Genomic DNA, 19,976 nt, shown 5'->3' with positions numbered 1-19,976 from the left:
TTTGTATTGTTCGAAAGCACTTGGATTTGGCCAGGTGGTGCTCGAATGAATGAAAACGACTCCACGACGTCATCTTAGGTTGCATCACGGTTTATTCTTTTTCTCGGGGTGGCTTTCCCCCCCTAAAAGAAATCACGAGAACACGTCAGCTGAACAGTAGAAGAGAAACCGGGTCTGCCACCAGGCCTCATTTCTTTTCCTCAATCGTACACATCAAATGAAAGCAACAAAGCTCTGAAAGACATTTTGTTCAACAAGAGTCAAGAAGTTCTTTTTTTGTTTTTTTATTCGCCGCGTTTGAGCATGCCAAACAAGGAATTTGCCTTCGTTACACCTCAGCCACTGTTCAACATTGAGGTGACTAACACTTTCAGCAGATATGAAAATGACAGGAGACAGAATGCACAAACATTCACGTTGATTTAATTGCACAGGCACTCTTCCAGTATTGCACGTAAAAATGTGCCACCAAAAATATAAGCCTATCATTTAAAAAAAAAAAAAAAAAACACACACACACAACAGCAACTTGTTTGCGTTAAACCAGGCATGTCCAAAGTCCGAAATGAAAGCCAAGGGCTCGGGCGGCTCGACGTGTCCGCTTCAGCAGACGGACGTGGACCGCTTTGAAATGAAAACAGCGGGCAGACGGACGGACGTGGGACGTACGCTTTGAAATGAAAGGCTAAAGGCTCAGGGCTCGGTGCGCTCGACGTGTCCCCTGCGCGTCAAAGCCGCTCGACGTTTCCTTTGCTGCCTATGTGACGGACGACGCGCGTCAGAGCTCGCGGGGCTACGGCCGTGACTTTCGCCTTCACGGCACTCACTCACCGCCAGCCGCTCGCTGCGTCCGGATCGTGGCATCCATCGCTCAAGAGACAACTTTTCTTTGGTGGACTGCGCGCTTTGGAGAGCGTCGGAGATGCGGATCTTCTCGATGCGCGTTGCACTGGTGCTGCTGCTCCTCTCGCCGTGGCGCCCCGTTAAGCCAGGTAAAAGGGCAGCAAGTTGACTTTGGAGATGCGCTGCGCTGTCAACATTGCAAAGTTCAAGCGGCTGTATTGTGTCGGACTGGGACGAATCCTCTGGCTCGCCCCCTGTGCTTGTTTCAGAGGCAGGAACCAGCTGCACGTGCGTTAAGGACCGAGCGTGCTCCTGCAACGTGGGTCAAAGCGTCACCTTAGAAAGCACCCCTTTGACCGCCAATCAAGTCGCCTGGAAGAAGAATGGCAACGACGTTACAGCGACCGATGGAAAGGTAACGGTCCAATCGCTGACTAGCACTGACGCCGGGATGTACGTGGCCATCGAGGGAACGGATGTTACCAAGACGATGGCGTACCTTGTCCAGGTTTACGGTGAGTTTGAAGTTGCAGGCCAGTCCCCCTATCTGTGTCCCTTTCTGCGACCAATCCTCTATGTGCGTGCTAGCCAGCCAGCCAGCCAGCCAATAATCTACATCTCGAGCAATCTCCAATTGGAGCGCAAAATAGTTTTGCGTTGGATTTTTCCGGAAGCTGTTGAAAAGGGGTGACTTGATCTTGTAAGCCCGTAGATTGAATTTGGGGACAAATGCATGTTAAGAGCACGCCCCCTTTCCAAAGGTCAAACTTGCAACAAGTTGTCTCAATCGCGCATCGCGCTGCCATCACAGCAAGCTTGCGCCCGTAAAGTGCTGCCGCATTTCCTTTTTCCCACAGACCCGGTCACCACAGTCAGCGTTGAACGTGTCGCTGCAAAGCAGGTGTCCCTCTCCTGCATCGCATCGGGGCCCTTCAAAGGACTCAAGTGGAAGAAGGATGACACCGCTATCACCGCTGGCCAGGACTACAAACTCGGTCTGAACAACGCGCAGCTGATCATCAAGGATGGCTCAGCCAACCCGGGCAAGTACACTTGCGTGGCCGTACAATTCGACGGCAGCGAGAAAGTGTCCGATGCTTCCCAACTGGAGTGAGCAGCAGTGGTGAGTAGTCTTCGTGCCCCAGCAGGGGTCACCACAGTCCATATTTGAAATGACCTGTTTCTCTTTGTGACCCACCCACACGAAAGCCTACTAGGGGACGGCACACTTGGGGCCTCCACCCGCAGCCCGCTCCACCTCAGCGCCTCCCTCCCAAAGGCTTTTCGCCTCGAGGTGTGATACTCCATGTCGACAACGGCAGAGAAGAAATCGGTTCAAATTGCATTGCAGCACCCTTGCGATACTGCTCGCTCGATTTATTCAAGGTTATTTGTTTTGTTTTGCTCGTGATGTTTTCTCGCCGCTTGATTTCTTTATTATGCTTTATTTCTTCAAGGTTATTTGCATCGCGTTGTCTCCTCCCTTTCAGCCGGATTGTACATTGGCAGTGAAATAAAGTTTGATCGCATGACGTGTGCATGTGGCGGTGTCAGATGCTTCTTTGGATTAGGGATGGGCGATACCAATGATTTTGGATTCGATCCGATACCAAGTATTTCCTGCCCAAAAATACCCGATATCGATCCGATATCGATACCGGAAGTGTACTTTCCCGCCAGAAAAACCAATTTAAATGCAGTGGCATGCTGCATCAATATTTTGTGCCTTACATGTGACTATTGACCTGCACATTTGTATACTACAGCAGGTGTTTCACTGCAAATGATACTTGCTCTTGGAGAGTCATCTATTGAATTTTGTAGAAAAAAGTATTACGTCATGTACATGAATTATTAACCTTTTTAGAAAAACATTAATGGAAGATGCATATTAATAGTATAACTTTAATTAAAAGGAGCTATTCTTTACTTTTTTCTCTCTCTGTTGGAAAAAAGTTTTGTCTTTTAGTATATTGTAAAAAGAGACATGGTACCAACAGAGATGCAGGGCTTAATCGTCATGAGCAGCAAAACTATCAATTTGTAAAGCCACTGGATACTTACATTTAATATTGTAATACTTTAGTGTTGTTTATAGGAAGTGGAGTTACAAATAAAACGTATGGCGTTCGACCACAAATTGAAAAGGGGAAAACTTTATAAATGACTGACTAAAGCGCAGTAATTATTGCTTCAAATAGCACATCAACCACAAATGCTTACGATTTTTGGTTAGCACCTGATACCTGGATATGTCTTGCCTTTCTGAAACGCTGCTTCTAAGGTACTTTGGTACCTTAGCCTCGGTGTGGCTGCAGGGTTTTCCGTCGCTGCCTTAGTGTCTGCGGCACGTTTCAACTGCAGCTCTTCATGAACCGTGGGGTGAATTTTACTTAGATGTTTTGTTAAGTTTGTGGTGTTGCCACAATATTTAATCGTTTTGTGACATATTTCAATTAACTAAAATATAATACCTCCAAACCAGACTTCTCTTACGTTCGGACTGGGCCGCCGCCGTGGCCATGCTTGTTTGTGTTTGGATTGGAACGGGAGGCGGAGGAGGAGGGCTTGGCTTGTGAGAAAGGGGGCGGGAGCAGAGCAGAGCAGGACACGCCGGTGCAGCAGGCGGAAGGAAAAGTAGTGCTAGCATGAGTGCAAGTCGTCAAATTGGAGCAGAAAAAAATGAGGGAAAATATAATTAAATAATTGTAAGTATCGATATTTTAGCTAGGGAGATCGATACTCAAAAATGAGCAGCCTGAATCGATATATCGATATTTTGGTATCGATCCGCCCATCCCTACTTTGGATCACACCCGAGGTCTTCTTCCTTCTTACAGCCATGAGTCCCGCACGTCGAAGCATACAAAAGCGCATATGTAGGGCCTCACAAAAGCCAATGAAGGAAATGTAGAATAAAAGTACGCCTCAACCGTACGGCTAGCAACAATGCCGTAACTCGATCGAGACTCGGCGCGACGTCAGTCTGGCAAGTGTTTGCCGTGTGGCTTGTCGCAGCGTAGGTGACGCAAACGAAAACAGCCGTCAGCTAAGCAAGGCAGCGTCACCCCTCTTGATGGTTTTGTGATCTGTTTTTTTTTCAAAGTGTATTTATTGAGCCGTCAGGTAAGCAAGGCAGCGTCACCCCTCTTGATGGTTTTGTGATCTTTTTTGTGTTTTTTTTTTGTTTTTTTCCAGTGTTTTTATTGAGCCGTCAGGTAAGCAAGGCAGCGTCACCCCCCTTGATGGTTTTGTGATCTGTTTTTTTTCCAAAGTGTTTTTATTGAGCCGTCAGGTAAGCAAGGCAGCGTCACCCCTCTTGATGGTTTTGTGATCTGTTTTTTTCTCAAAGTGTTTTTATTGAGCCGTCAGGTAAGCAAGGCAGCGTCACCCCTCTTGATGGTTTTGTGATCTTTGTTTTTTTTCCAAAGTGTTTTTATCGAGCTTCAATAACGTGCACAACCAAGTTGCGACAGCAAATTGTTGTACCCATGCGTAATACGCACCCCAGATTTTAGGACAAATTCGATTTTGCGCATTATGCATGGCAAGTCACGGTACCTATCAAAACCTAGTAACACCCATCACAGATGTTGGCTTTTGAACAGTCCGGATGGTCCGCTTCCTCTTTGGTCCGGAGGACACAAGCAAGGTCCAGTGTTTTGGGAAACAATTTGACAAGTGGGCTCGTCAGACCACAAAACACTTTATCATTGCGCATCATCAGTCCATTTGACATGAGCTCGGTCGGTCGGGCCCAGAGAACCCGGCGGCGTTTCTGGAGGTTGTTGGCCAACGGCTTTTGCTTTGCGCGGCGGTCGAGCTTCAACCCGCACTTACCGGTGTAGTAACATCGAGCTGTATTTACTGACAGCGGTTTTCCGAAGCTTTCCTGAGCCCATTCTGTGATGTCCTTTACACACTCGGGTGGGTTTTTAATAGGGGTGTAAATCGCGGGTTTTGTCACGATACGATATCATATCGATACAAAGACTCACGATACGATATTTGCCGATATCTTAAAGCCGGCTGTGATTCATTCACGATACATCACGATATAGTGCTCCACGATCGATTTTTTTTAAATAAAAAATATAGAACAATATCCTGATTTATAACAATTCATACGCAAAATCAACAAGGTACTGCAAACTCTTTATTTAGGAAATTACAAGAGTATTGTAGTATACAAAGTGCTTATTTTAACACTGAACTTGATCAAATTCCTATGTTTTTTCTCATATAAGTAAAGAAAAATGAATATTCTTTCTTTTTTTGTAATACCATTAACTTTAAAGTGCATTACTGAACTATTTATTTACAATAATTTTCATTGTCCGTTGAGCCATCTTTTCTTTGGAATCCAAAGTGCTTCCAAACGAATGACTTGAAGCCCAAAGGGGAGCGAATTTCCTCGTCTTCTTGGACACTAGCCATAGCACCAGCCCAGGAGCCGCGTAGTTGTCGGCTCCCCTTTCACGTGCCTGCTCTGCTCACAACACAACACAACACAACACAACACGCCGCGTACTGCTCCCGGAAAGAGGAAGCAAGCAACAATGAACTGGATTTCAAAATAAAGTCGCGTCTAATGTCCGAGGTCAAACACGGCGATATAAATCGATGTTTACGTTTAGCATCGATGCCAATAAATCGTAGAGCATTATATCGATTAATCGATGTGTATCGATGAATCGTTACACGCCTAGTTTTTAAGGCAGTCTGAGGGATCGAAGGTCACGGTCATTCGGTCTCGGTTTCCGGCCGCGGCGCTTACGTGCGTGCAGCGATTTCACCGGATTCTCGGAACCTTTAGAGCAGTGGTCCCCAACCACCGGGCCGCGGACCGGTACCGGTCCGTGGGTCACTTTGTACCGGCCCGCCAAGCCACACAGAAAAAAAACAAAACAATTGTTTCAATCGACGATCAATTAATTCAGGTCAAGACGCTCGTCCCGGTCACGTGACGTGTTTCCCCAGTCGAGCCCGGAAAGCTAGCAAAAATGAGTAAGTATTTATTTTGAAAAATGTAAAACAAATTGGCGATTCTCTCCCAATTACACCCGTCGGTTCAGGTCAAGACGCTCGTCTCGGTCACGTGACATGTCACCTCAGTTGAGCCCGCGAAGCAAGCAAAAATGAGCAAGAAACAGAGATGTTTGGAAAGCTTCTTCGGAAAGGGGAAAAAGCCCAATGAGGAGACGGAAGAAGAAGAGGCTACGACTTCTAAGAAAAGGAAAGCTGCATTTAAAAGACAATGACGCGCCAAGCCCACTCTGCATAATATGTGGCGACAGGCTAGCTAACGAGGCAATGAAGCCCTCAAAACTGCTTCGGCACATGGAGACCAAGCATCCTGCATTAAAAGACAAACCTTAACCACTTCGGGTGTCATTGTCTCCGATTACGCCTAGATGGGACCGGCTCGTTTCTGAGAAACAAGCTCAGTGCTCCCACTAATTCAATGTAATGGTGAGTTTTATTTTAATGTCGTTTACACTTGTTTTTATGCCAGTCGTATCATTTTATTTCATCGTATTCATATATTTGTTATAAATGTATTATTTATTTATACAAATGTATTATTTAGTTATATATATATATTATTTATTTATATAAAGGCCGGTCCGCGAAGATATTTCTGACACGTAACCGGTCCGTGGCGCAAAAAAGGTTGGGGATCACTGCTTTAGAGGATGTTACGGACCGTAGATGTTGAAAACCCTACATTCCTTGCAATTTTGCTTTGAGAAATGTTGTTCCGTTCAACTCTTTTCTCACGCAGTTGTGGACAAAGTGGTGGTGAACCTCGCCCCATCCTTGCTTGTGAATGACCCCGCACGTTTGGGGAGGCTCCTTTTGCACCCAGTCACGGTACCCAATTAGCCTGATCACACGTGGGATGTTCCACATAGGTGTGTGGTGAGCTTTTCTCAGCTTTCTCAGTATTTGTTGCCACCTTCCCCAACTTCTACCGCAAGTGTTGCAGCCATGAACGTCAAAGTGAATTATTGTTATTATTTGGCACAAAACAATGAAGTTGAAGTATTAATCAATCGCTGGACGCAGATTGGGGTTTTTTTTCTCCCTGTGCAGCAGCATGGAGTTTCTCGCAACCAGTGCGCAATTGGTGAGCTTTTCTCAGCTTTCTCAGTATTTGTTGCCACCTTCCCCAACTTCTACTGCAAGTGTTGCAGCCATGAACGTCAAAGTGAATTATTATTATTACTATTTGGCACAAAACAATGAAGTTGAAGTATTAATCAATCGGTGGACGCAGATTGGGGGGTTTTTTTCTCCCTGTGCAGCAGCACGGAGTTTCTCGCGACCAGTGCGCAACTGCGCAGCTTCGAGGGAACCCTGCCCGGGCTCCCATATATTGTATTCTTCGACTAGCTGGGATTTTCTTCCCCCCCGCATAGCGTGCGTTTTATTTCTCCAGATGAATTGGTATATACGATCGAAGGAATGACATCTATAGGATCAATACAGAGGGATTGGCATGGAAAGAGTAGCAATTTAGAAACACCTTCAGCTTTAGTTGACAAATTCCGTCCAAAAGGAGAGAGAGCTCTACTCAGCCAATGAGAGTAGTGGTGGACACCCTGGCTCGACCGAGGTGCGTGAGCAGACGTTCAGCCACGTGAACATCACCAAAGCCCCGTCCGTCCGTCACAGATCGAGCTCACCAAATGATTCCCGGGCGCGGCAGGGTTAGCTCACCAAATGATTCCCGGGCGCGGCAGGGTTAGCTCACCAAATGATTCCCGGGCGCGGCAGAGTTAGCTCACCAAATGATTCCCGGGCGCGGCAGGTTTAGCTCACCAAATGATTCCCGGGCGCGGCAGGGTTAGCTCACCAAATGATTCCCGGGCGCGGCAGGGTTAGCTCACCAAATGATTCCCGGGCGCGGCAGGGTTAGCTCACCAAATGATTCCCGGGCGCGGCAGGGTTAGCTCACCAAATGGTTCCCGGGCGCGGCAGGGTTAGCTCACCAAATGATTCCCGGGCCGCTGCCGCCCACCCTTCCCCTCGGGGATGGATGGGTTAAATGCAGAGGACAAATTTGTGCGTGTGTGTGTGAGACAATCATTGGGTCTTTCTTTACCTTGACTTCACACAAACACTACCACATCCATCGGCTCCTGGTCCAAACCAAATTCGGCCCGCAAGTCAAAATGTTTGCCACCCCTGCTCTAATCAATTCGTTTAGGTGGATGGAAAAGGATCATTTGGAAGGTGGAGAGGGACCGACGGAGAGGACTCAAGCGTTGGACACGGCGGACCCGTCCGTCCGCCCGTCCGTCCGTGTCAAAGGCTGTTTCGCTGTTTGGGAGAGCTCATCGTTCGTAGCAAATGGGATTGATGACAACAACCTGCGAGTCAAAGCCGTTGTTGCCATCCTGAGGAAATGCTTTTTGAAAACCAAATATTCTTGGGAGGGCAAATTGTCAAGCGGGGCTGACGCAGTGGGCTCGGTTTCCCAAGGTTCTCTCGCATGCCATTTGAACTGAACTGAATTTCTCATCCAAGCGTACTGTTTGGCTCGTGTTGGGTTTTGGTCCACAATTTAGGGAGCGCGCTGTCTGCGCCTCACGGCAAAAGCCATTGCCGATCACCTGTTATCCAATTTACTCACTGCGTGCTCGTTTGATTTCTTCAGATTTAGGAAAATGCTAAGACACTGAAGCAGAAATTAGACTTACACAGGTTGGTTGAGTTCAATCACAATTCTTGCTAAGAAAGCTCTGTTTTCAGGAAGGTACAATACAGCGCTGGGCCTTTCAAGAGCAGAAAGTCTCCATTCAGAAAAGGCAACGTTCAAGGTTCTTTGGTCAGCTTACATTCAGTTGCACATGCCGGTCGGTGTGGGCCGAGTTTGATGGGCGATGAGTCTTTGGGGTGGGGCGAGTTCGCAGGGGATTTCGATTCCACGGGAGTGGGTGCTGGTTCGGTGAGAGCTGGTTCCGTGGGGGCGGGTGCTGATTACGGGCCATTCGGTGTGTGCGCGGGGGCTGTTGTCTTCCATCCCGTCTTTCGGCCTTGGCCGGGGTTCTCGGCTGTCTCCCTCTGGCACCTGCTGGTTTTAGTATCTCCAAGTGACCTTCCTGTAAACATTCTGCTCCATTCTTGCACATACACTGTCGCACCTCATCCATTCGTCATTCTTTCAATTTTGTCATTTTGTACGGAATTATGTGAGCTTTTGGCTGTGACATCATCAATTTATCAATGTTCCCTGACGATGCAAAGTTTGTACTCACCACTTACCATGTTTTTGTTTGTTTGTTTGTTCTTTTGATGCTCCATGCACTTGCTTCCGTCATCATATTCTTCGTTTCATCATGCTTCCAACCGTATCTTGTCTTTGTTAGGCAAAACATTTCCCTCTGTCCAGAACGTTCAGTAGTAATCGAAAACTGGCGTCTAGCATGAGTCAAAACATAAGATACAATCAAGTACTGAACATTTTTAGACGACTTTGGCAGTGTCCGTGATTTAGAAAATCATCAGGCATGCATCAAACAGTTCCTTAAGGGTCATTTAAGCTATTCAGGCAATATATCAAAAACGTTTGTTGTTTCAAAGTGCTCAGAAATACATATTCAAGATTCAAGAGTTTTTATTCGCCATGTTTGAGCGTGCCAAACAAGGAATTTGACTTCAGTAAATCACACCCTCTGTTCAACATTTAGGTAACGAACAACACAGGACATGTGAAAAATGGCAAATATTCTCAAACATCCCCTGATCTTAAACTCCCAAAAGGGCAAGGAAAAACTCAAAACTCCAGCTAGGGGAAATGAGAAACCTTGAGAAGAGACCACAGATGGGAAGGTCCTTCTTCCAGATCATAAAGTTATAAAAACCTTTGTCATTACCCCTATCGAAAATGTTGAGTTATGTCTCCTTTATTGATTTGGTGTGTAGGTATAATTATATGCTTAAAATGTTTCTTTTATGGATTTAATATGTGAATGAATATACGTTTCTGCTTATGTACTTTATTCAATGAGGTTTGAGCATATCTGTTTTTGTAGCTAGGCAGGACTTTTTGTATTTCGACCCCATTCCTTCACTCGTCGGAAAAGATAGCGATCGAGCTGCTCGGATTCTTTGCTCAGGAGTTCCGGAGTTGCCTCTTTGTCAGCACGTTTCTCGCCGGTGCGTGAGTGACCACGGTGACTGTTTGTTCTTTGGAATGAATGACACCAGTCATTACCCACGTACGTACCCCCGCCGATGCTTTGAAATGAAAGCTAAAGGGGGCGCCGATGCTTTGAAATGAAAGCTAAAGGCTCAAGGCTCAACCAACCAACCAACCAACCAACCAACCAACGTACGTGTCCCCTCAGCAGACGGACGGACGTGGAACGTACGCTTTGAAATGAAAGGCTAAAGGCTCAGGGCTCGGTGCGCTCGACGTGTCCCCTGCGCGTCAAAGCCGCTCGACGTTTCCTTTGCTGCCTATGTGACGGACGACGCGCGTCAGAGCTCGCGGGGCTACGGCCGTGACTTTCGCCTTCACGGCACTCACTCACCGCCAGCCGCTCGCTGCGTCCGGATCGTGGCATCCATCGCTCAAGAGACAACTTTTCTTTGGTGGACTGCGCGCTTTGGAGAGCGTCGGAGATGCGGATCTTCTCGATGCGCGTTGCACTGGTGCTGCTGCTCCTCTCGCCGTGGCGCCCCGTTAAGCCAGGTAAAAGGGCAGCAAGTTGACTTTGGAGATGCGCTGCGCTGTCAACATTGCAAAGTTCAAGCGGCTGTATTGTGTCGGACTGGGACGAATCCTCTGGCTCGCCCCCTGTGCTTGTTTCAGAGGCAGGAACCAGCTGCACGTGCGTTAAGGACCGAGCGTGCTCCTGCGAAGTGGGTCAAAGCGTCACCTTAGATAGCGGCGAAAGCACCGACGTTGTCACCTGGAAGAAGGATGGCGCTGACATCGCGGAGGGAAAGGCTACGTATGCGGGTGGTGCGGGGAAGGAGAAAGCAACAATAAACACCTTGGCCAAAGAGGACAGCGGGGTGTACACTGCAAAATGGACGTCAGGAGGCTCGATCACCATTAAGTCTTTCACGGTGGCCGTTGCGCCAGGTAAGTAAGTTGCCATCCCTTTTGTGCCGCTAGTTGTTGGAACTGTTGTTGACCAGCTCAGTGGCCTAGTGGTAGAGTGTCCGCCCTGAGACTGGAAGGTTGTGGGTTCAAACCCCGGCCGGGTCATACCAAAGACTATAAAAAAAATGGGACCCATTACCTCCCTGCTTGGCACTCAGCATTAAGGGTTGGAATTGGGGGGTTAGATCACCAACTGATTCCCGAGCGCAGCACCGCTGCTCCTCACTGCTCCCCTATCCCCCAGGGGATGGATTAAAATCACACGGGGATGGGTTAAATGCAGAGGACAAATTTCACCACACCCAGGTGTGTGTGTGACGATCATTGGGACTTTAATCTTTAATCTTTTAACTCGCCTGTAAGCCAGTCACGCAGTTTGGCAGCTGCTCAAATTCACGTGCAAGTGGGGGCACAATTGTGGGGATCTAGCCGGACATTCTTTATAGTCTGCGTGTGTGTGGTTACTATCCGTTTGTTGCGTCCATGGCAAGTGTCGAGCAAAGAAAGCAGAAGCGGGATCATCTGCTGCCGCTAGTCACCTCCCAACATCTCACCTGGGGGAAATGGTCTCCAAAACTCTTTTGACTCGGACCGCTTGTGCGGCGTTTTTATTATCATTTGAAACAGAGGTCCCTCCCTCGCTGTCTTTATTAGACAAGGCTCTGGCTCTATCTTCAGGTGGTTCGGAGATAGTAATAAATAAGACCAAACACCTGGAGAACACGGGTGGAAATCGCGGCAACTGTGTGTAACTGCTTCCCAAAAAAGAATGAAATAAATAACTAACTGTGCTTTTGCCACCTCTTTTCTGGCAGTCATCTGCCAGGCCAACCAGGTGTGCGCTGTCACCAAGGGCCACAGCTTCAAATTACCTTCCGGCATATCGTCAGGCACTGGCAAATGGGCCAAAGAAAGTACCGGCGTCGACGGCAAAAAATTTGCAGAGACTGACCAGCACGATCTGATCAGCCAGGCTGACTCGCTCGCTGCCGGGATGTACGTGGCCATCCACGATGACGATGTTACCAAGATGACGGCGTTCCTTGTCCAGGTTCACGGTGAGTTTGAAGTTGCAGGCCACTCCCCCCTCTCTGTGTCCCTTTCTGCGAACAATCCTCTTTGTGCGTGCTAGCCAGCCAGCCAGCCAGCCAATAATCTACATCTCGAGCAATCTCCAATTGGAGCGCAAAATAGTTTTGCGTTGGATTTTTCCGGAAGCTGTTGAAAAGGGATGACTTGATCTTGTAAGCCCGTAGATTGAATTTGGGGACAAATGCATGTTAAGAGCACGCCCCCTTTCCAAAGGTCAAACTTGCAACAAGTTGTCTCAATCGCGCATCGCGCTGCCATCACAGCAAGCTTGCGCCCGTAAAGTGCTGCCGCATTTCCTTTTTCCCACAGACCCGGTCACCACAGTCAGCGTTGAACGTGTCGCTGCAAAGCAGGTGTCCCTCTCCTGCATCGCATCGGGGCCCTTCAAAGGACTCAAGTGGAAGAAGGGAGACACCGCTATCACCGCTGGCCCGGACTACAAACTCGGTCTGAACAACGCGCAGCTGATCATCAAGGATGGCTCAGCCAACCCGGGCAAGTACACTTGCGTGGCCGTACAATTCGACGGCAGTGAGAAGGAGTCCCCAGCCTTGCACCTCAGCAGCGTTACCGACGGCGACGTTCTCCTCTCCAACCCCGGTGGCAATCCAAGCGGTGGCGCTGGGGGCAGCAGTCAGTACTATGTCCTCTCCCCCCAGCGGGGTCACTCCAGTCTCTATTTGATATGCGCCCCAAGCTGACCGCTTTCCTCTTTGCGTGTGACCCTCAAGGATCGGGCGCTTCGGTTGCCCCGTCCTACAGTTGTGCTCTGCTGGCGCTGTGCGTCCTGCCGCTTCAGCTCTACTGGATGGTCTAGCGCCCGCCGCAGGCCCATCGGGGTGAGTCAACGTCCGTCCGTCCGTCCGTCCGTCCCACGCTCACCCAGGTCCCTTCAAGCCGTCTTGCTTTTCAGCTGCTGCTGTCCGCCGCGTCCGTCCCTGGCTAGGAGACGGACAGAGAGAGCTCCACCGTGGCCAGCCGGCCGGCTGGCCGGCACACCCGCAGCCCGCTCCGCCTCAGCGCCTCCCTCCCAAAGGCTTTTCCCCTCGAGGTGATACTCCTCCACGTCGACAACGGCATCGTTTCACACAAGAAGAAATCGGTTCAGTTCAAATTGAAAAAGAAAACAAATGGCCCAAAACACCATATTGCGTTGCATCGTATATCGTGTTGTATTCTATTGTATTTGCCGCGCTGTTGCTTGCGTTATTCACTCTTGATGCTATGGCGGCATTGTGCAAGATGACCCACCCTTGGGAAAGAGCGAGCTGGGTCTTGAGAGAGAGAGAGAGAGAGAGAGAGAGAGAGAGAGAGAGAGAGAGAGAGAGAGAGAGAGAGAGAGAGAGAGAGAGAGAGAGAGAGAGAGAAAGAGAGAGAGGGGTGGCCAGTTGCTTTGCAGCATTGGGAGGGAGGTCGGTCAGCACACAGCGAGCCTGGAACGCGCCGCCGCCGCCATGGCAGGAGGAGGTGATGCTTGATTATTCATTCAAGGTTATTGGTTCATTTGCTGGCGATGTTTTCTCGCCGCTTGATTTCTTTATTATGCTTGATTTATTCAAGCTTATTTGCATCGTGTTGTTTCCTCCCATTCGGTTGGATTGTAATGGGCCGATAAATAAAGTTTTGATTGCATGACCGCGTGTGTGAGGATCTACTCCAGTCTGTCATGTTGGATAAATGTTGTTCTCTCTCGCTCTCTCTCTCTCCCTCCCTCCCTCTCTCTCTCTCAGCCTCCCTCCCCCCCTCCACTAGGTTGGTTATAGGTAATACCCCAAAAAACAATTTGTTTGCAAACCGAAATCTGGGCAGCGATTTTGTCGTCAGCCTCAAGGCAAAACAAAATGACGTCGCATTATTCCGAGTTGTAAACGAATCCGCCCTGGAGAGTGATGTTATCGCCCGCCTCGCCCCCGAAATATTCGAGGTAAACCCAAAACTCAGCTCTGGTCTGCTCATATGAAAATGTCCGGCACTGCAATCAAACATTAATCCTGGGAGCAACGTCAGCCAAACTCACAATAACAGACTAATATCAACTTGACCTAGCAGGAAAATACGTCTGTTCAATTTCAAGTAAGCCATGCGCTAGAGGGCGACAAAGTACAGTCCAACTCCAGCATTGAGGGGGATGGCGGCGGCGGGGGCGGCAGCAGCAGCAGGGAGGTTGGGGCCAATAACGTCAAGAGAAATCCTCTTTGTGGCCTTCCGACGACGACGTGTCTGTGGGGCTCTACCACAAGGGCTGCGGCGGTAGAAGCTCGATGGGAATCCTCTTTCCACGGGGGCGCCATATGAGGGGGAGGAAGACAGACCGGAGGAGGAGCCCTATCGCACAACTCCTAGGCGGCCTCTCTGGACGTAGGCAAAAAGTTGACATGAGCACAATCCCCTTTTCACGTGTTGTGAAGGGAACCTCCGTACCAGCTAGGGAGCTTGTTTTTTGTTTTGTGTTGGTTTTTTTTCCATGCGGGCGGGAAGAGGATAGAAGATAGAGCTCTTTTGGAGCTTGTTTCCTGAACTAGCGAACGTTACGGACTCCCTTTCGCCTCCTAAAAGAAAAGTAATAGGAACCCCCCCCCCCCCCCCCCCCAAAACAACAACTCACCATTGAAGTTGGACACGGCATGGTGCACAAATACGGTGAGTGGAGTTTGTGAACTTTAATGACGTGTCAACAACTTGTTTCCTGTTGCTCTTCTCGTCCAAACTGTAGATGTTTACGGACAGGAGAGTGATGAGTTCAAGTGTGCTCAATGGAGGAGAGAAAAGTGCGGAATCTGCCAATGGCGGGCGGTCACAGCCTCCGTCATATTGCTTAAGGCAAATGTGAACTGTAATGTCGTTTTTTAGGGGCCGGGGAGAGGGTTATATATATTTGTCTTTACGTATTCCATTGAATGATCACTTTAATGGCGTTCTAACAGAGTTTGTTGTTAGTGTCTGTCCCAAGTTTAAAAACGTGTACAGTAATCCGTCGCTACATCGCGGTTCATTTGTCGCGGCTACAGTACATCGCGGATCCCCCCGCCCCCATAAAAAAAGTCAAAATAAAAAGGAGTGCCCAAACAATTGCAGTACGTACAATTGTACCTTGTTATATTTACAGTATGTGTATTTTATGTATATGTTACGTATGCACGCACAGACACACACACACGTATCATATTTATAATATTTAAACATTATTTTCTGTACGTCAGTCATACAATTATGATAGTATTTACATGTTTGAAATCATTATTTAATGTTCTAATGATCGCATGGACTTACATGGTTTAATATACATTTATTGATGCATAAAAAAATTATGTATGTGAAGAATGAGAGGGTGACACTGCTTTTCTCCAATCGCGGGTCGTCTTGGAACCAATTATCCGCGATAAATGAGGGATTACCGTACAGTCAAACTGTGTTTCGAATGTCCCGGTTCTCGAACAAATCTGGAATTCGAACAAAAAATTCGAGATTTTTTTTTTACTTCGGTTGTCGAACAAAAATTCGGAGGTCGAACCTTGCAAGGTGAGCCGAGAGGACCCGAGAAAACCTGACCGCGCGGCCCGGGTGCCGACTGACTCCGTTCGTTGTTATTGTTTCGTTACTTTGAGGATTGTTTTAACCCCTAATCATGCCTCCAAAGAAAGCTAGTGGGGGAGCAGTAAATGCTTAAAAAGGCCAACGGGTTAAAAAACTAATTCCTTTTGTCATGGGAAAAATAGATTTGGAATTCGAACGATTCACTTCTCGAACCTCCTTCTGGAACGGATTGTGGTCGAAAACCGAGCTTTGACTGTACTTCCATAGTGGTGGTGCGTTCAGTTGTGCTTTGTGCAAATATGTCAGCTGAAGGTGAAAAGTGGAATCTGGGGATTGACTTCACAGCTGAGGATTTTTTTTTTGTGTGGTTTTTTTGGTCACTCAAACACACACTTTCACACCATCATATGTGGGACTCGAACTCACAGGGTCGGCACACAAGACAGGCAAGTGTAATCAGGGTTCTCACAAACTTCTTTTAGCTTCTTTTAACTTCTCGCAGCTGTTCAGTACGTGGTTTGTTGTTTGCGGTAGACCGCTATTTATTTTCAGGACAGGTACTGATCATTTGTAATCAAGGAGCCCAATGACTGAGATTCAAAGCCAAAATCAGTTTGGAGAAAAAGGGAGAAGATTGCTGTAAAAGAATAACTTCCAATCTTTGTTGAATTGAGAAGACAATAGTAATCTTTGCTTTCATTTTTTTAACAAGCCATACAGATGATGGATGGATGGATGGATGGATGGATGGATGTTTAAGGACCATACAGGGTCATCAGTATGTGAAATGAAAGGCCTTTCGCAGTAACTCGGTCCCTATGGTTTTCCATAACAAAGTTGTTTTAAATGAAATGTTTGAATTTCAATTATCTATATATAATTCAATTTCAAATCAAACCTAAATGTGTAGTTTTCCCAGGGTCTTCACCATCTCTTTGTAGAGTTAATTGAAGATTTAAATAGTCAGCGCAATCGAACATAGTTTTGACTTGATCTTTAAAATTGATAGTTTTGATATTTTAAATTGAGTGGTCAATTGGTGTAAAAAGTCAATTTCGACATTTGTCCAAATGATGTGTACAAATGTAGCAAGTCATGAAACCTAATATAATGCAACGCAACATTTAATGTGTGAGCAGCCGAAAGAAGATGAAGATGGTCTTTGGGAAAAACGTCTGTCCTGAGTACTTTTGTTTTCCTTTTTCTTTTGTCGATATAGACACTGAGCGAGCAGCAGGTCTGCTCAGACGCTACCAGGCCAGCTTGACGAGTCCAGACGAGCAGGCCCTCAAGACCAGTGTGGGCAAAGTGTCCGCTATTCTGGGCAGCCAGCTCTTCCAAGCGCTTCTTGGTAAGGAGGAAAAAAAAAACATCACAGTCCTAAGAGGCTATACAAATCAGCTACAGCAGTTGTTTCCCCAGTGTATGTGTGTGTGTGTGTATACAAAAGTAAGCAATTTTTTCTTGATTGGTTGCTCCTTAGTCGAGTAGCATTCCGTCCGCATCAGGCTCCGCTGCGATTGACTCACCTTTTCACAACATTCCTTGTCATTACCACGGGCTCCGTCTGTCCAAACTCTAACATGATTTAACATCATGCGTTACACGTGGTCAGTAGTCGTTAGTGGCGGGTGAGTTGAAACAAAGGCGCCCAACTGCTTTGACAAGAATGTCTTTATTGTGCTGTGTAGTTGAATTATTTTACGCCACTTCTGGCTTGTACTATTTGTTTTTTCATTCAGATACTTAACTATACCAGATCCGTGATGGTCTGTGTGATATTTTTGTTGCCGTGGCACTGTGCATTTCTTTAGTTCTAAAAGCACATTCATGCAATGAGTTTGAGGTTTCCTGTAGTGTTTCTCTTATTGAGTTGTGGCCGCTGAAGCCTTCAGTGAGTGTGAACATCCTTAACTCTCAGTTAAAAGTGAAAACTATGTTTTTGTATTTTAAACCTCAACTTTCTGTCTGGCATTTCATTTGGCACGTATGCGGTACATATTTTCACGAGGTGGACTTGAAAACCGAAAAGCATAGAATGTGGTCATTACAATGCTGCAAGGATTTGGGTTCTTATCGAGGATTCCAAACATTCTTGACAAAGAATGTGCCAGTAGACAGCAGACAGACAAATCGAATAAAAAAAAAAATGAACCTGCTCTCGGCAGCTCTGCCAATCACTGCCAGAGCCCAGCTCTGGCCTGTTTGGGTCATCTAGGTCTTTGTGAAGACCTAGCGGTGGCGTCTTTGCCTGACTTGCTGGTCTTCAGCAAGCTCATTCTTTTTATTGAACATGTGGTTTGGATCACAAAGCTAAGCATAGTCCTGACTCACTCGCCTTGGTCTTCTCCTCTGCTCCTTGCCTTCACGTGCTCGAGGCCACGTGAGGCGGCACTCTGCTGGTGCTGTTGTTGTTTTTCTTTTATTCCATGACTATCTTACTTGTAGTTCATTGCATATTTGCGATTCCATAATCACAGCTTTACCAATTTCTTGATGCTAAGCTACCGAAAAACATGATCATTGGTGTGAAGGTTGAAGTGACACATTCTCGCTCCAGAGGTTACTAAATGATATAAACTTTTTTTTTGTCTTAATGTAACGTATTTTGCGGACATTAAGTCACAGTTTTTTTCATCGTTTGGCCGGGTTTTACACTCAGGAGTGGCTTATATGTGAAATTATCAACACATATTACAGACTAGCAGTAGATCCACCTCACATGTTATTTTCAGACTAAACCGGACGAAAGCACTCTAGGCCTACGTTGATAATTTCAACATTAGCTGTAACTCGTGCAAACAACTGAGAAGGGCTTAACAAAAATGGCACCGAACAAAAAATCATATTCTGCATATTACAAGCTGCAAGTAGTAAAATATGCAGCAGAAAACGGTAATTGAGCGGCAGAAAGAAAGTTTGGAGTTAGCGAGACACTTGTAAGGGACTGGCGAAAAGCGGAGTTTGCTCTTAGTGAAATGAAGAACCAAAAAACAAAACAAAAAAACTATCGCGGGCTAAAAGCTAGGTGGCCAAAGCTAGAGGAACGAGTTCATACATGGGTGCTTGAACAATGTGCTGCCAGGAGAGGCTTGTCAACAGTGCAGTTGCGTCTCCACGCCCAGGTATTTACCAATAAACATGAATAGAATTGACTTTGTAGTAGGAGGACCTTCTTGTTGTTATCGCTCCATGCAACGCAATCGCCTCTCTATCCACGCCCAGGTGCTTGCCAAGGAGATGAAGATAAAATACTTTGTAGGAGGACCTTCTTGGTATGATCGCTTCATGCAACGCAATCGACTCTCTATCAGAGCAAGGACATCGATGTCCCAAAAACTCCCAGCAGACTTCCAGGGAAAGATCGACAGTTTCCGTGAGTTCATTGAGAAGCATGTAAGTGAGCACAACGTGACACCGGATCATATTATTAACATGGGCGCGATTCCCCTCATGTTTGACATTCCCATGGGCCGAAGTGTAGCAGAAAAAGGTCAGAAGAGTGTTAATATACAAACAACTGGTCATGAGAAATCACACTTCACAGTGGCGCTGGCATGTTGTGGAGATGGATCAAAATTGCCACCAATGGTCATTTTCAAACAAAAGAACTATGCCAAAAATCGAATCCCCCTCAGTTGCAGTCGACGTGAATGAGAAACGGGGCATGGAACAAGAAATGATGGCTCTTTGCAGCACGCCAAGCTCTGCTTGTGATGGACTGCATGCGAGCGCACATCACACCACAGTTAAGAGATAAATCAAAAAATCTCAGCTCCATACCTGCCATCGTTCCTGGAGGCTTAACCACAATACTCCAGACACTTGAGATCTCCGTGATTAGGAGCATTAAGGCAGTCCTGTGGGAGCAGTGGATGATGGGCGGCGAGCACAGCTTCACGCCAACCGGGAGAATGCGCCGTGCAACTTTCTTGGACGTCATTGGATGGATGGACGCAGCGTGGGCTTCAGTGAAAACCGAAACCATTCTGTCAGGATTCAGAAAGGCTGGAATAATTGTAACTGAAACTAACGATGAGTTTGATGTCAGCGGCGGAGACGAAGAAGCTTCCCACGTACTTTCGGAATCTGCAGCCGCTTCCTTTGTAAGTGACACGGACGACAAAGATTTTGAAGGATTTGATGATTTGGAATGACACAGATGGTTTGACAAACTTGTTATTTATGTTATCGTTATTTGATATATAGTTTATTTAGTGTAACAACTTGTATATCTTTTTATCGTTACAGTTCAGTAGTTTCCGATTGCCTAGGGAGGCCGAAAGGGTGGGAGGGGGGACGGAGATTGTTGTTTCCTCGTACGTTGAACTCTTGTTTTGTTAAATAAAGAGCCGGTTACCAAACCCACGACTTGTCTGGTACTACT

At 47.0% G+C, this 19,976-nt stretch overlaps 3 protein-coding genes across 7 annotated transcripts in view; all 3 read left to right on the top strand.

Moving 5' to 3' along the window:
- The first annotated feature begins 85 nt into the window (after nt 1-85).
- On the top strand, nt 86-2,383 carry LOC119129357 (roundabout homolog 3-like). Of its 3 annotated transcripts, none has more exons than XM_037262541.1 (4): nt 86-992; nt 1,113-1,358; nt 1,701-1,966; nt 2,061-2,383. In XM_037262541.1, the coding sequence occupies exons 1-3, from the start codon at nt 923-925 to the stop codon at nt 1,955-1,957; spliced, it is 573 nt and encodes a 190-aa protein (XP_037118436.1). In that variant the 5' UTR covers nt 86-922; the 3' UTR covers nt 1,958-1,966; nt 2,061-2,383. The 3 variants fall into 3 exon arrangements, with proteins under 3 accessions (XP_037118436.1, XP_037118437.1, XP_037118435.1); XM_037262542.1 differs by having other exon boundaries at nt 87-992; nt 2,078-2,383; XM_037262540.1 differs by having other exon boundaries at nt 87-992; nt 2,053-2,383.
- Nucleotides 2,384-10,203: 7,820 nt separating this feature from the next.
- Nucleotides 10,204-13,683, top strand: LOC119129348 (inactive tyrosine-protein kinase 7-like). 3 transcript variants are annotated; one of them, XM_037262529.1, is made up of 6 exons: nt 10,204-10,546; nt 10,667-10,942; nt 11,779-12,021; nt 12,365-12,692; nt 12,787-12,891; nt 12,966-13,683. In XM_037262529.1, exons 1-6 carry the CDS (start codon nt 10,477-10,479, stop codon nt 13,108-13,110), a joined length of 1,167 nt encoding a protein of 388 aa, XP_037118424.1. In that variant the 5' UTR covers nt 10,204-10,476; the 3' UTR covers nt 13,111-13,683. The 3 variants fall into 3 exon arrangements, with proteins under 3 accessions (XP_037118424.1, XP_037118422.1, XP_037118425.1); XM_037262527.1 differs by having other exon boundaries at nt 12,787-12,894; nt 12,969-13,683; XM_037262530.1 differs by having other exon boundaries at nt 12,787-12,894; nt 12,953-13,683.
- Nucleotides 13,684-14,401: 718 nt separating this feature from the next.
- Nucleotides 14,402-19,976, top strand: part of dlg3 (discs, large homolog 3 (Drosophila)) — a 66,008-nt gene continuing 60,433 nt past the window's right edge. Inside the window, exons 1-2 of the mRNA XM_037262519.1 lie at nt 14,402-14,695; nt 16,809-16,940. Coding sequence (XP_037118414.1) covers nt 14,680-14,695; nt 16,809-16,940 — 148 coding nt within the window. The 5' untranslated portion in view covers nt 14,402-14,679. The remainder of the gene's footprint in view (nt 14,696-16,808; nt 16,941-19,976) is intronic.

Source organism: Syngnathus acus, chromosome 10 (assembly GCF_901709675.1).
Source record: "Syngnathus acus chromosome 10, fSynAcu1.2, whole genome shotgun sequence".
Taxonomy (NCBI): domain Eukaryota; kingdom Metazoa; phylum Chordata; class Actinopteri; order Syngnathiformes; family Syngnathidae; genus Syngnathus; species Syngnathus acus.
This window is presented reverse-complemented; position numbering and strand designations above follow the sequence as displayed.

What these genes read in the sequence shown, in the direction of transcription:
- LOC119129357 (XM_037262541.1), top strand. Translation starts at nt 923, where the DNA reads ATGCGGATCTTCTCGATGCGCGTTGCACTGGTGCTGCTGCTCCTCTCG. An exon ending in GTGGCGCCCCGTTAAGCCAG is followed by an intron (nt 993 to 1,112) that starts GTAAAAGGGCAG and finishes TGCTTGTTTCAG; the next exon opens with AGGCAGGAACCAGCTGCACG. An exon ending in GTACCTTGTCCAGGTTTACG is followed by an intron (nt 1,359 to 1,700) that starts GTGAGTTTGAAG and finishes TTTTTCCCACAG; the next exon opens with ACCCGGTCACCACAGTCAGC.
- LOC119129348 (XM_037262529.1), top strand. Translation starts at nt 10,477, where the DNA reads ATGCGGATCTTCTCGATGCGCGTTGCACTGGTGCTGCTGCTCCTCTCG. An exon ending in CACGGTGGCCGTTGCGCCAG is followed by an intron (nt 10,943 to 11,778) that starts GTAAGTAAGTTG and finishes CTTTTCTGGCAG; the next exon opens with TCATCTGCCAGGCCAACCAG. An exon ending in GGCGCTGGGGGCAGCAGTCA is followed by an intron (nt 12,693 to 12,786) that starts GTACTATGTCCT and finishes GTGACCCTCAAG; the next exon opens with GATCGGGCGCTTCGGTTGCC.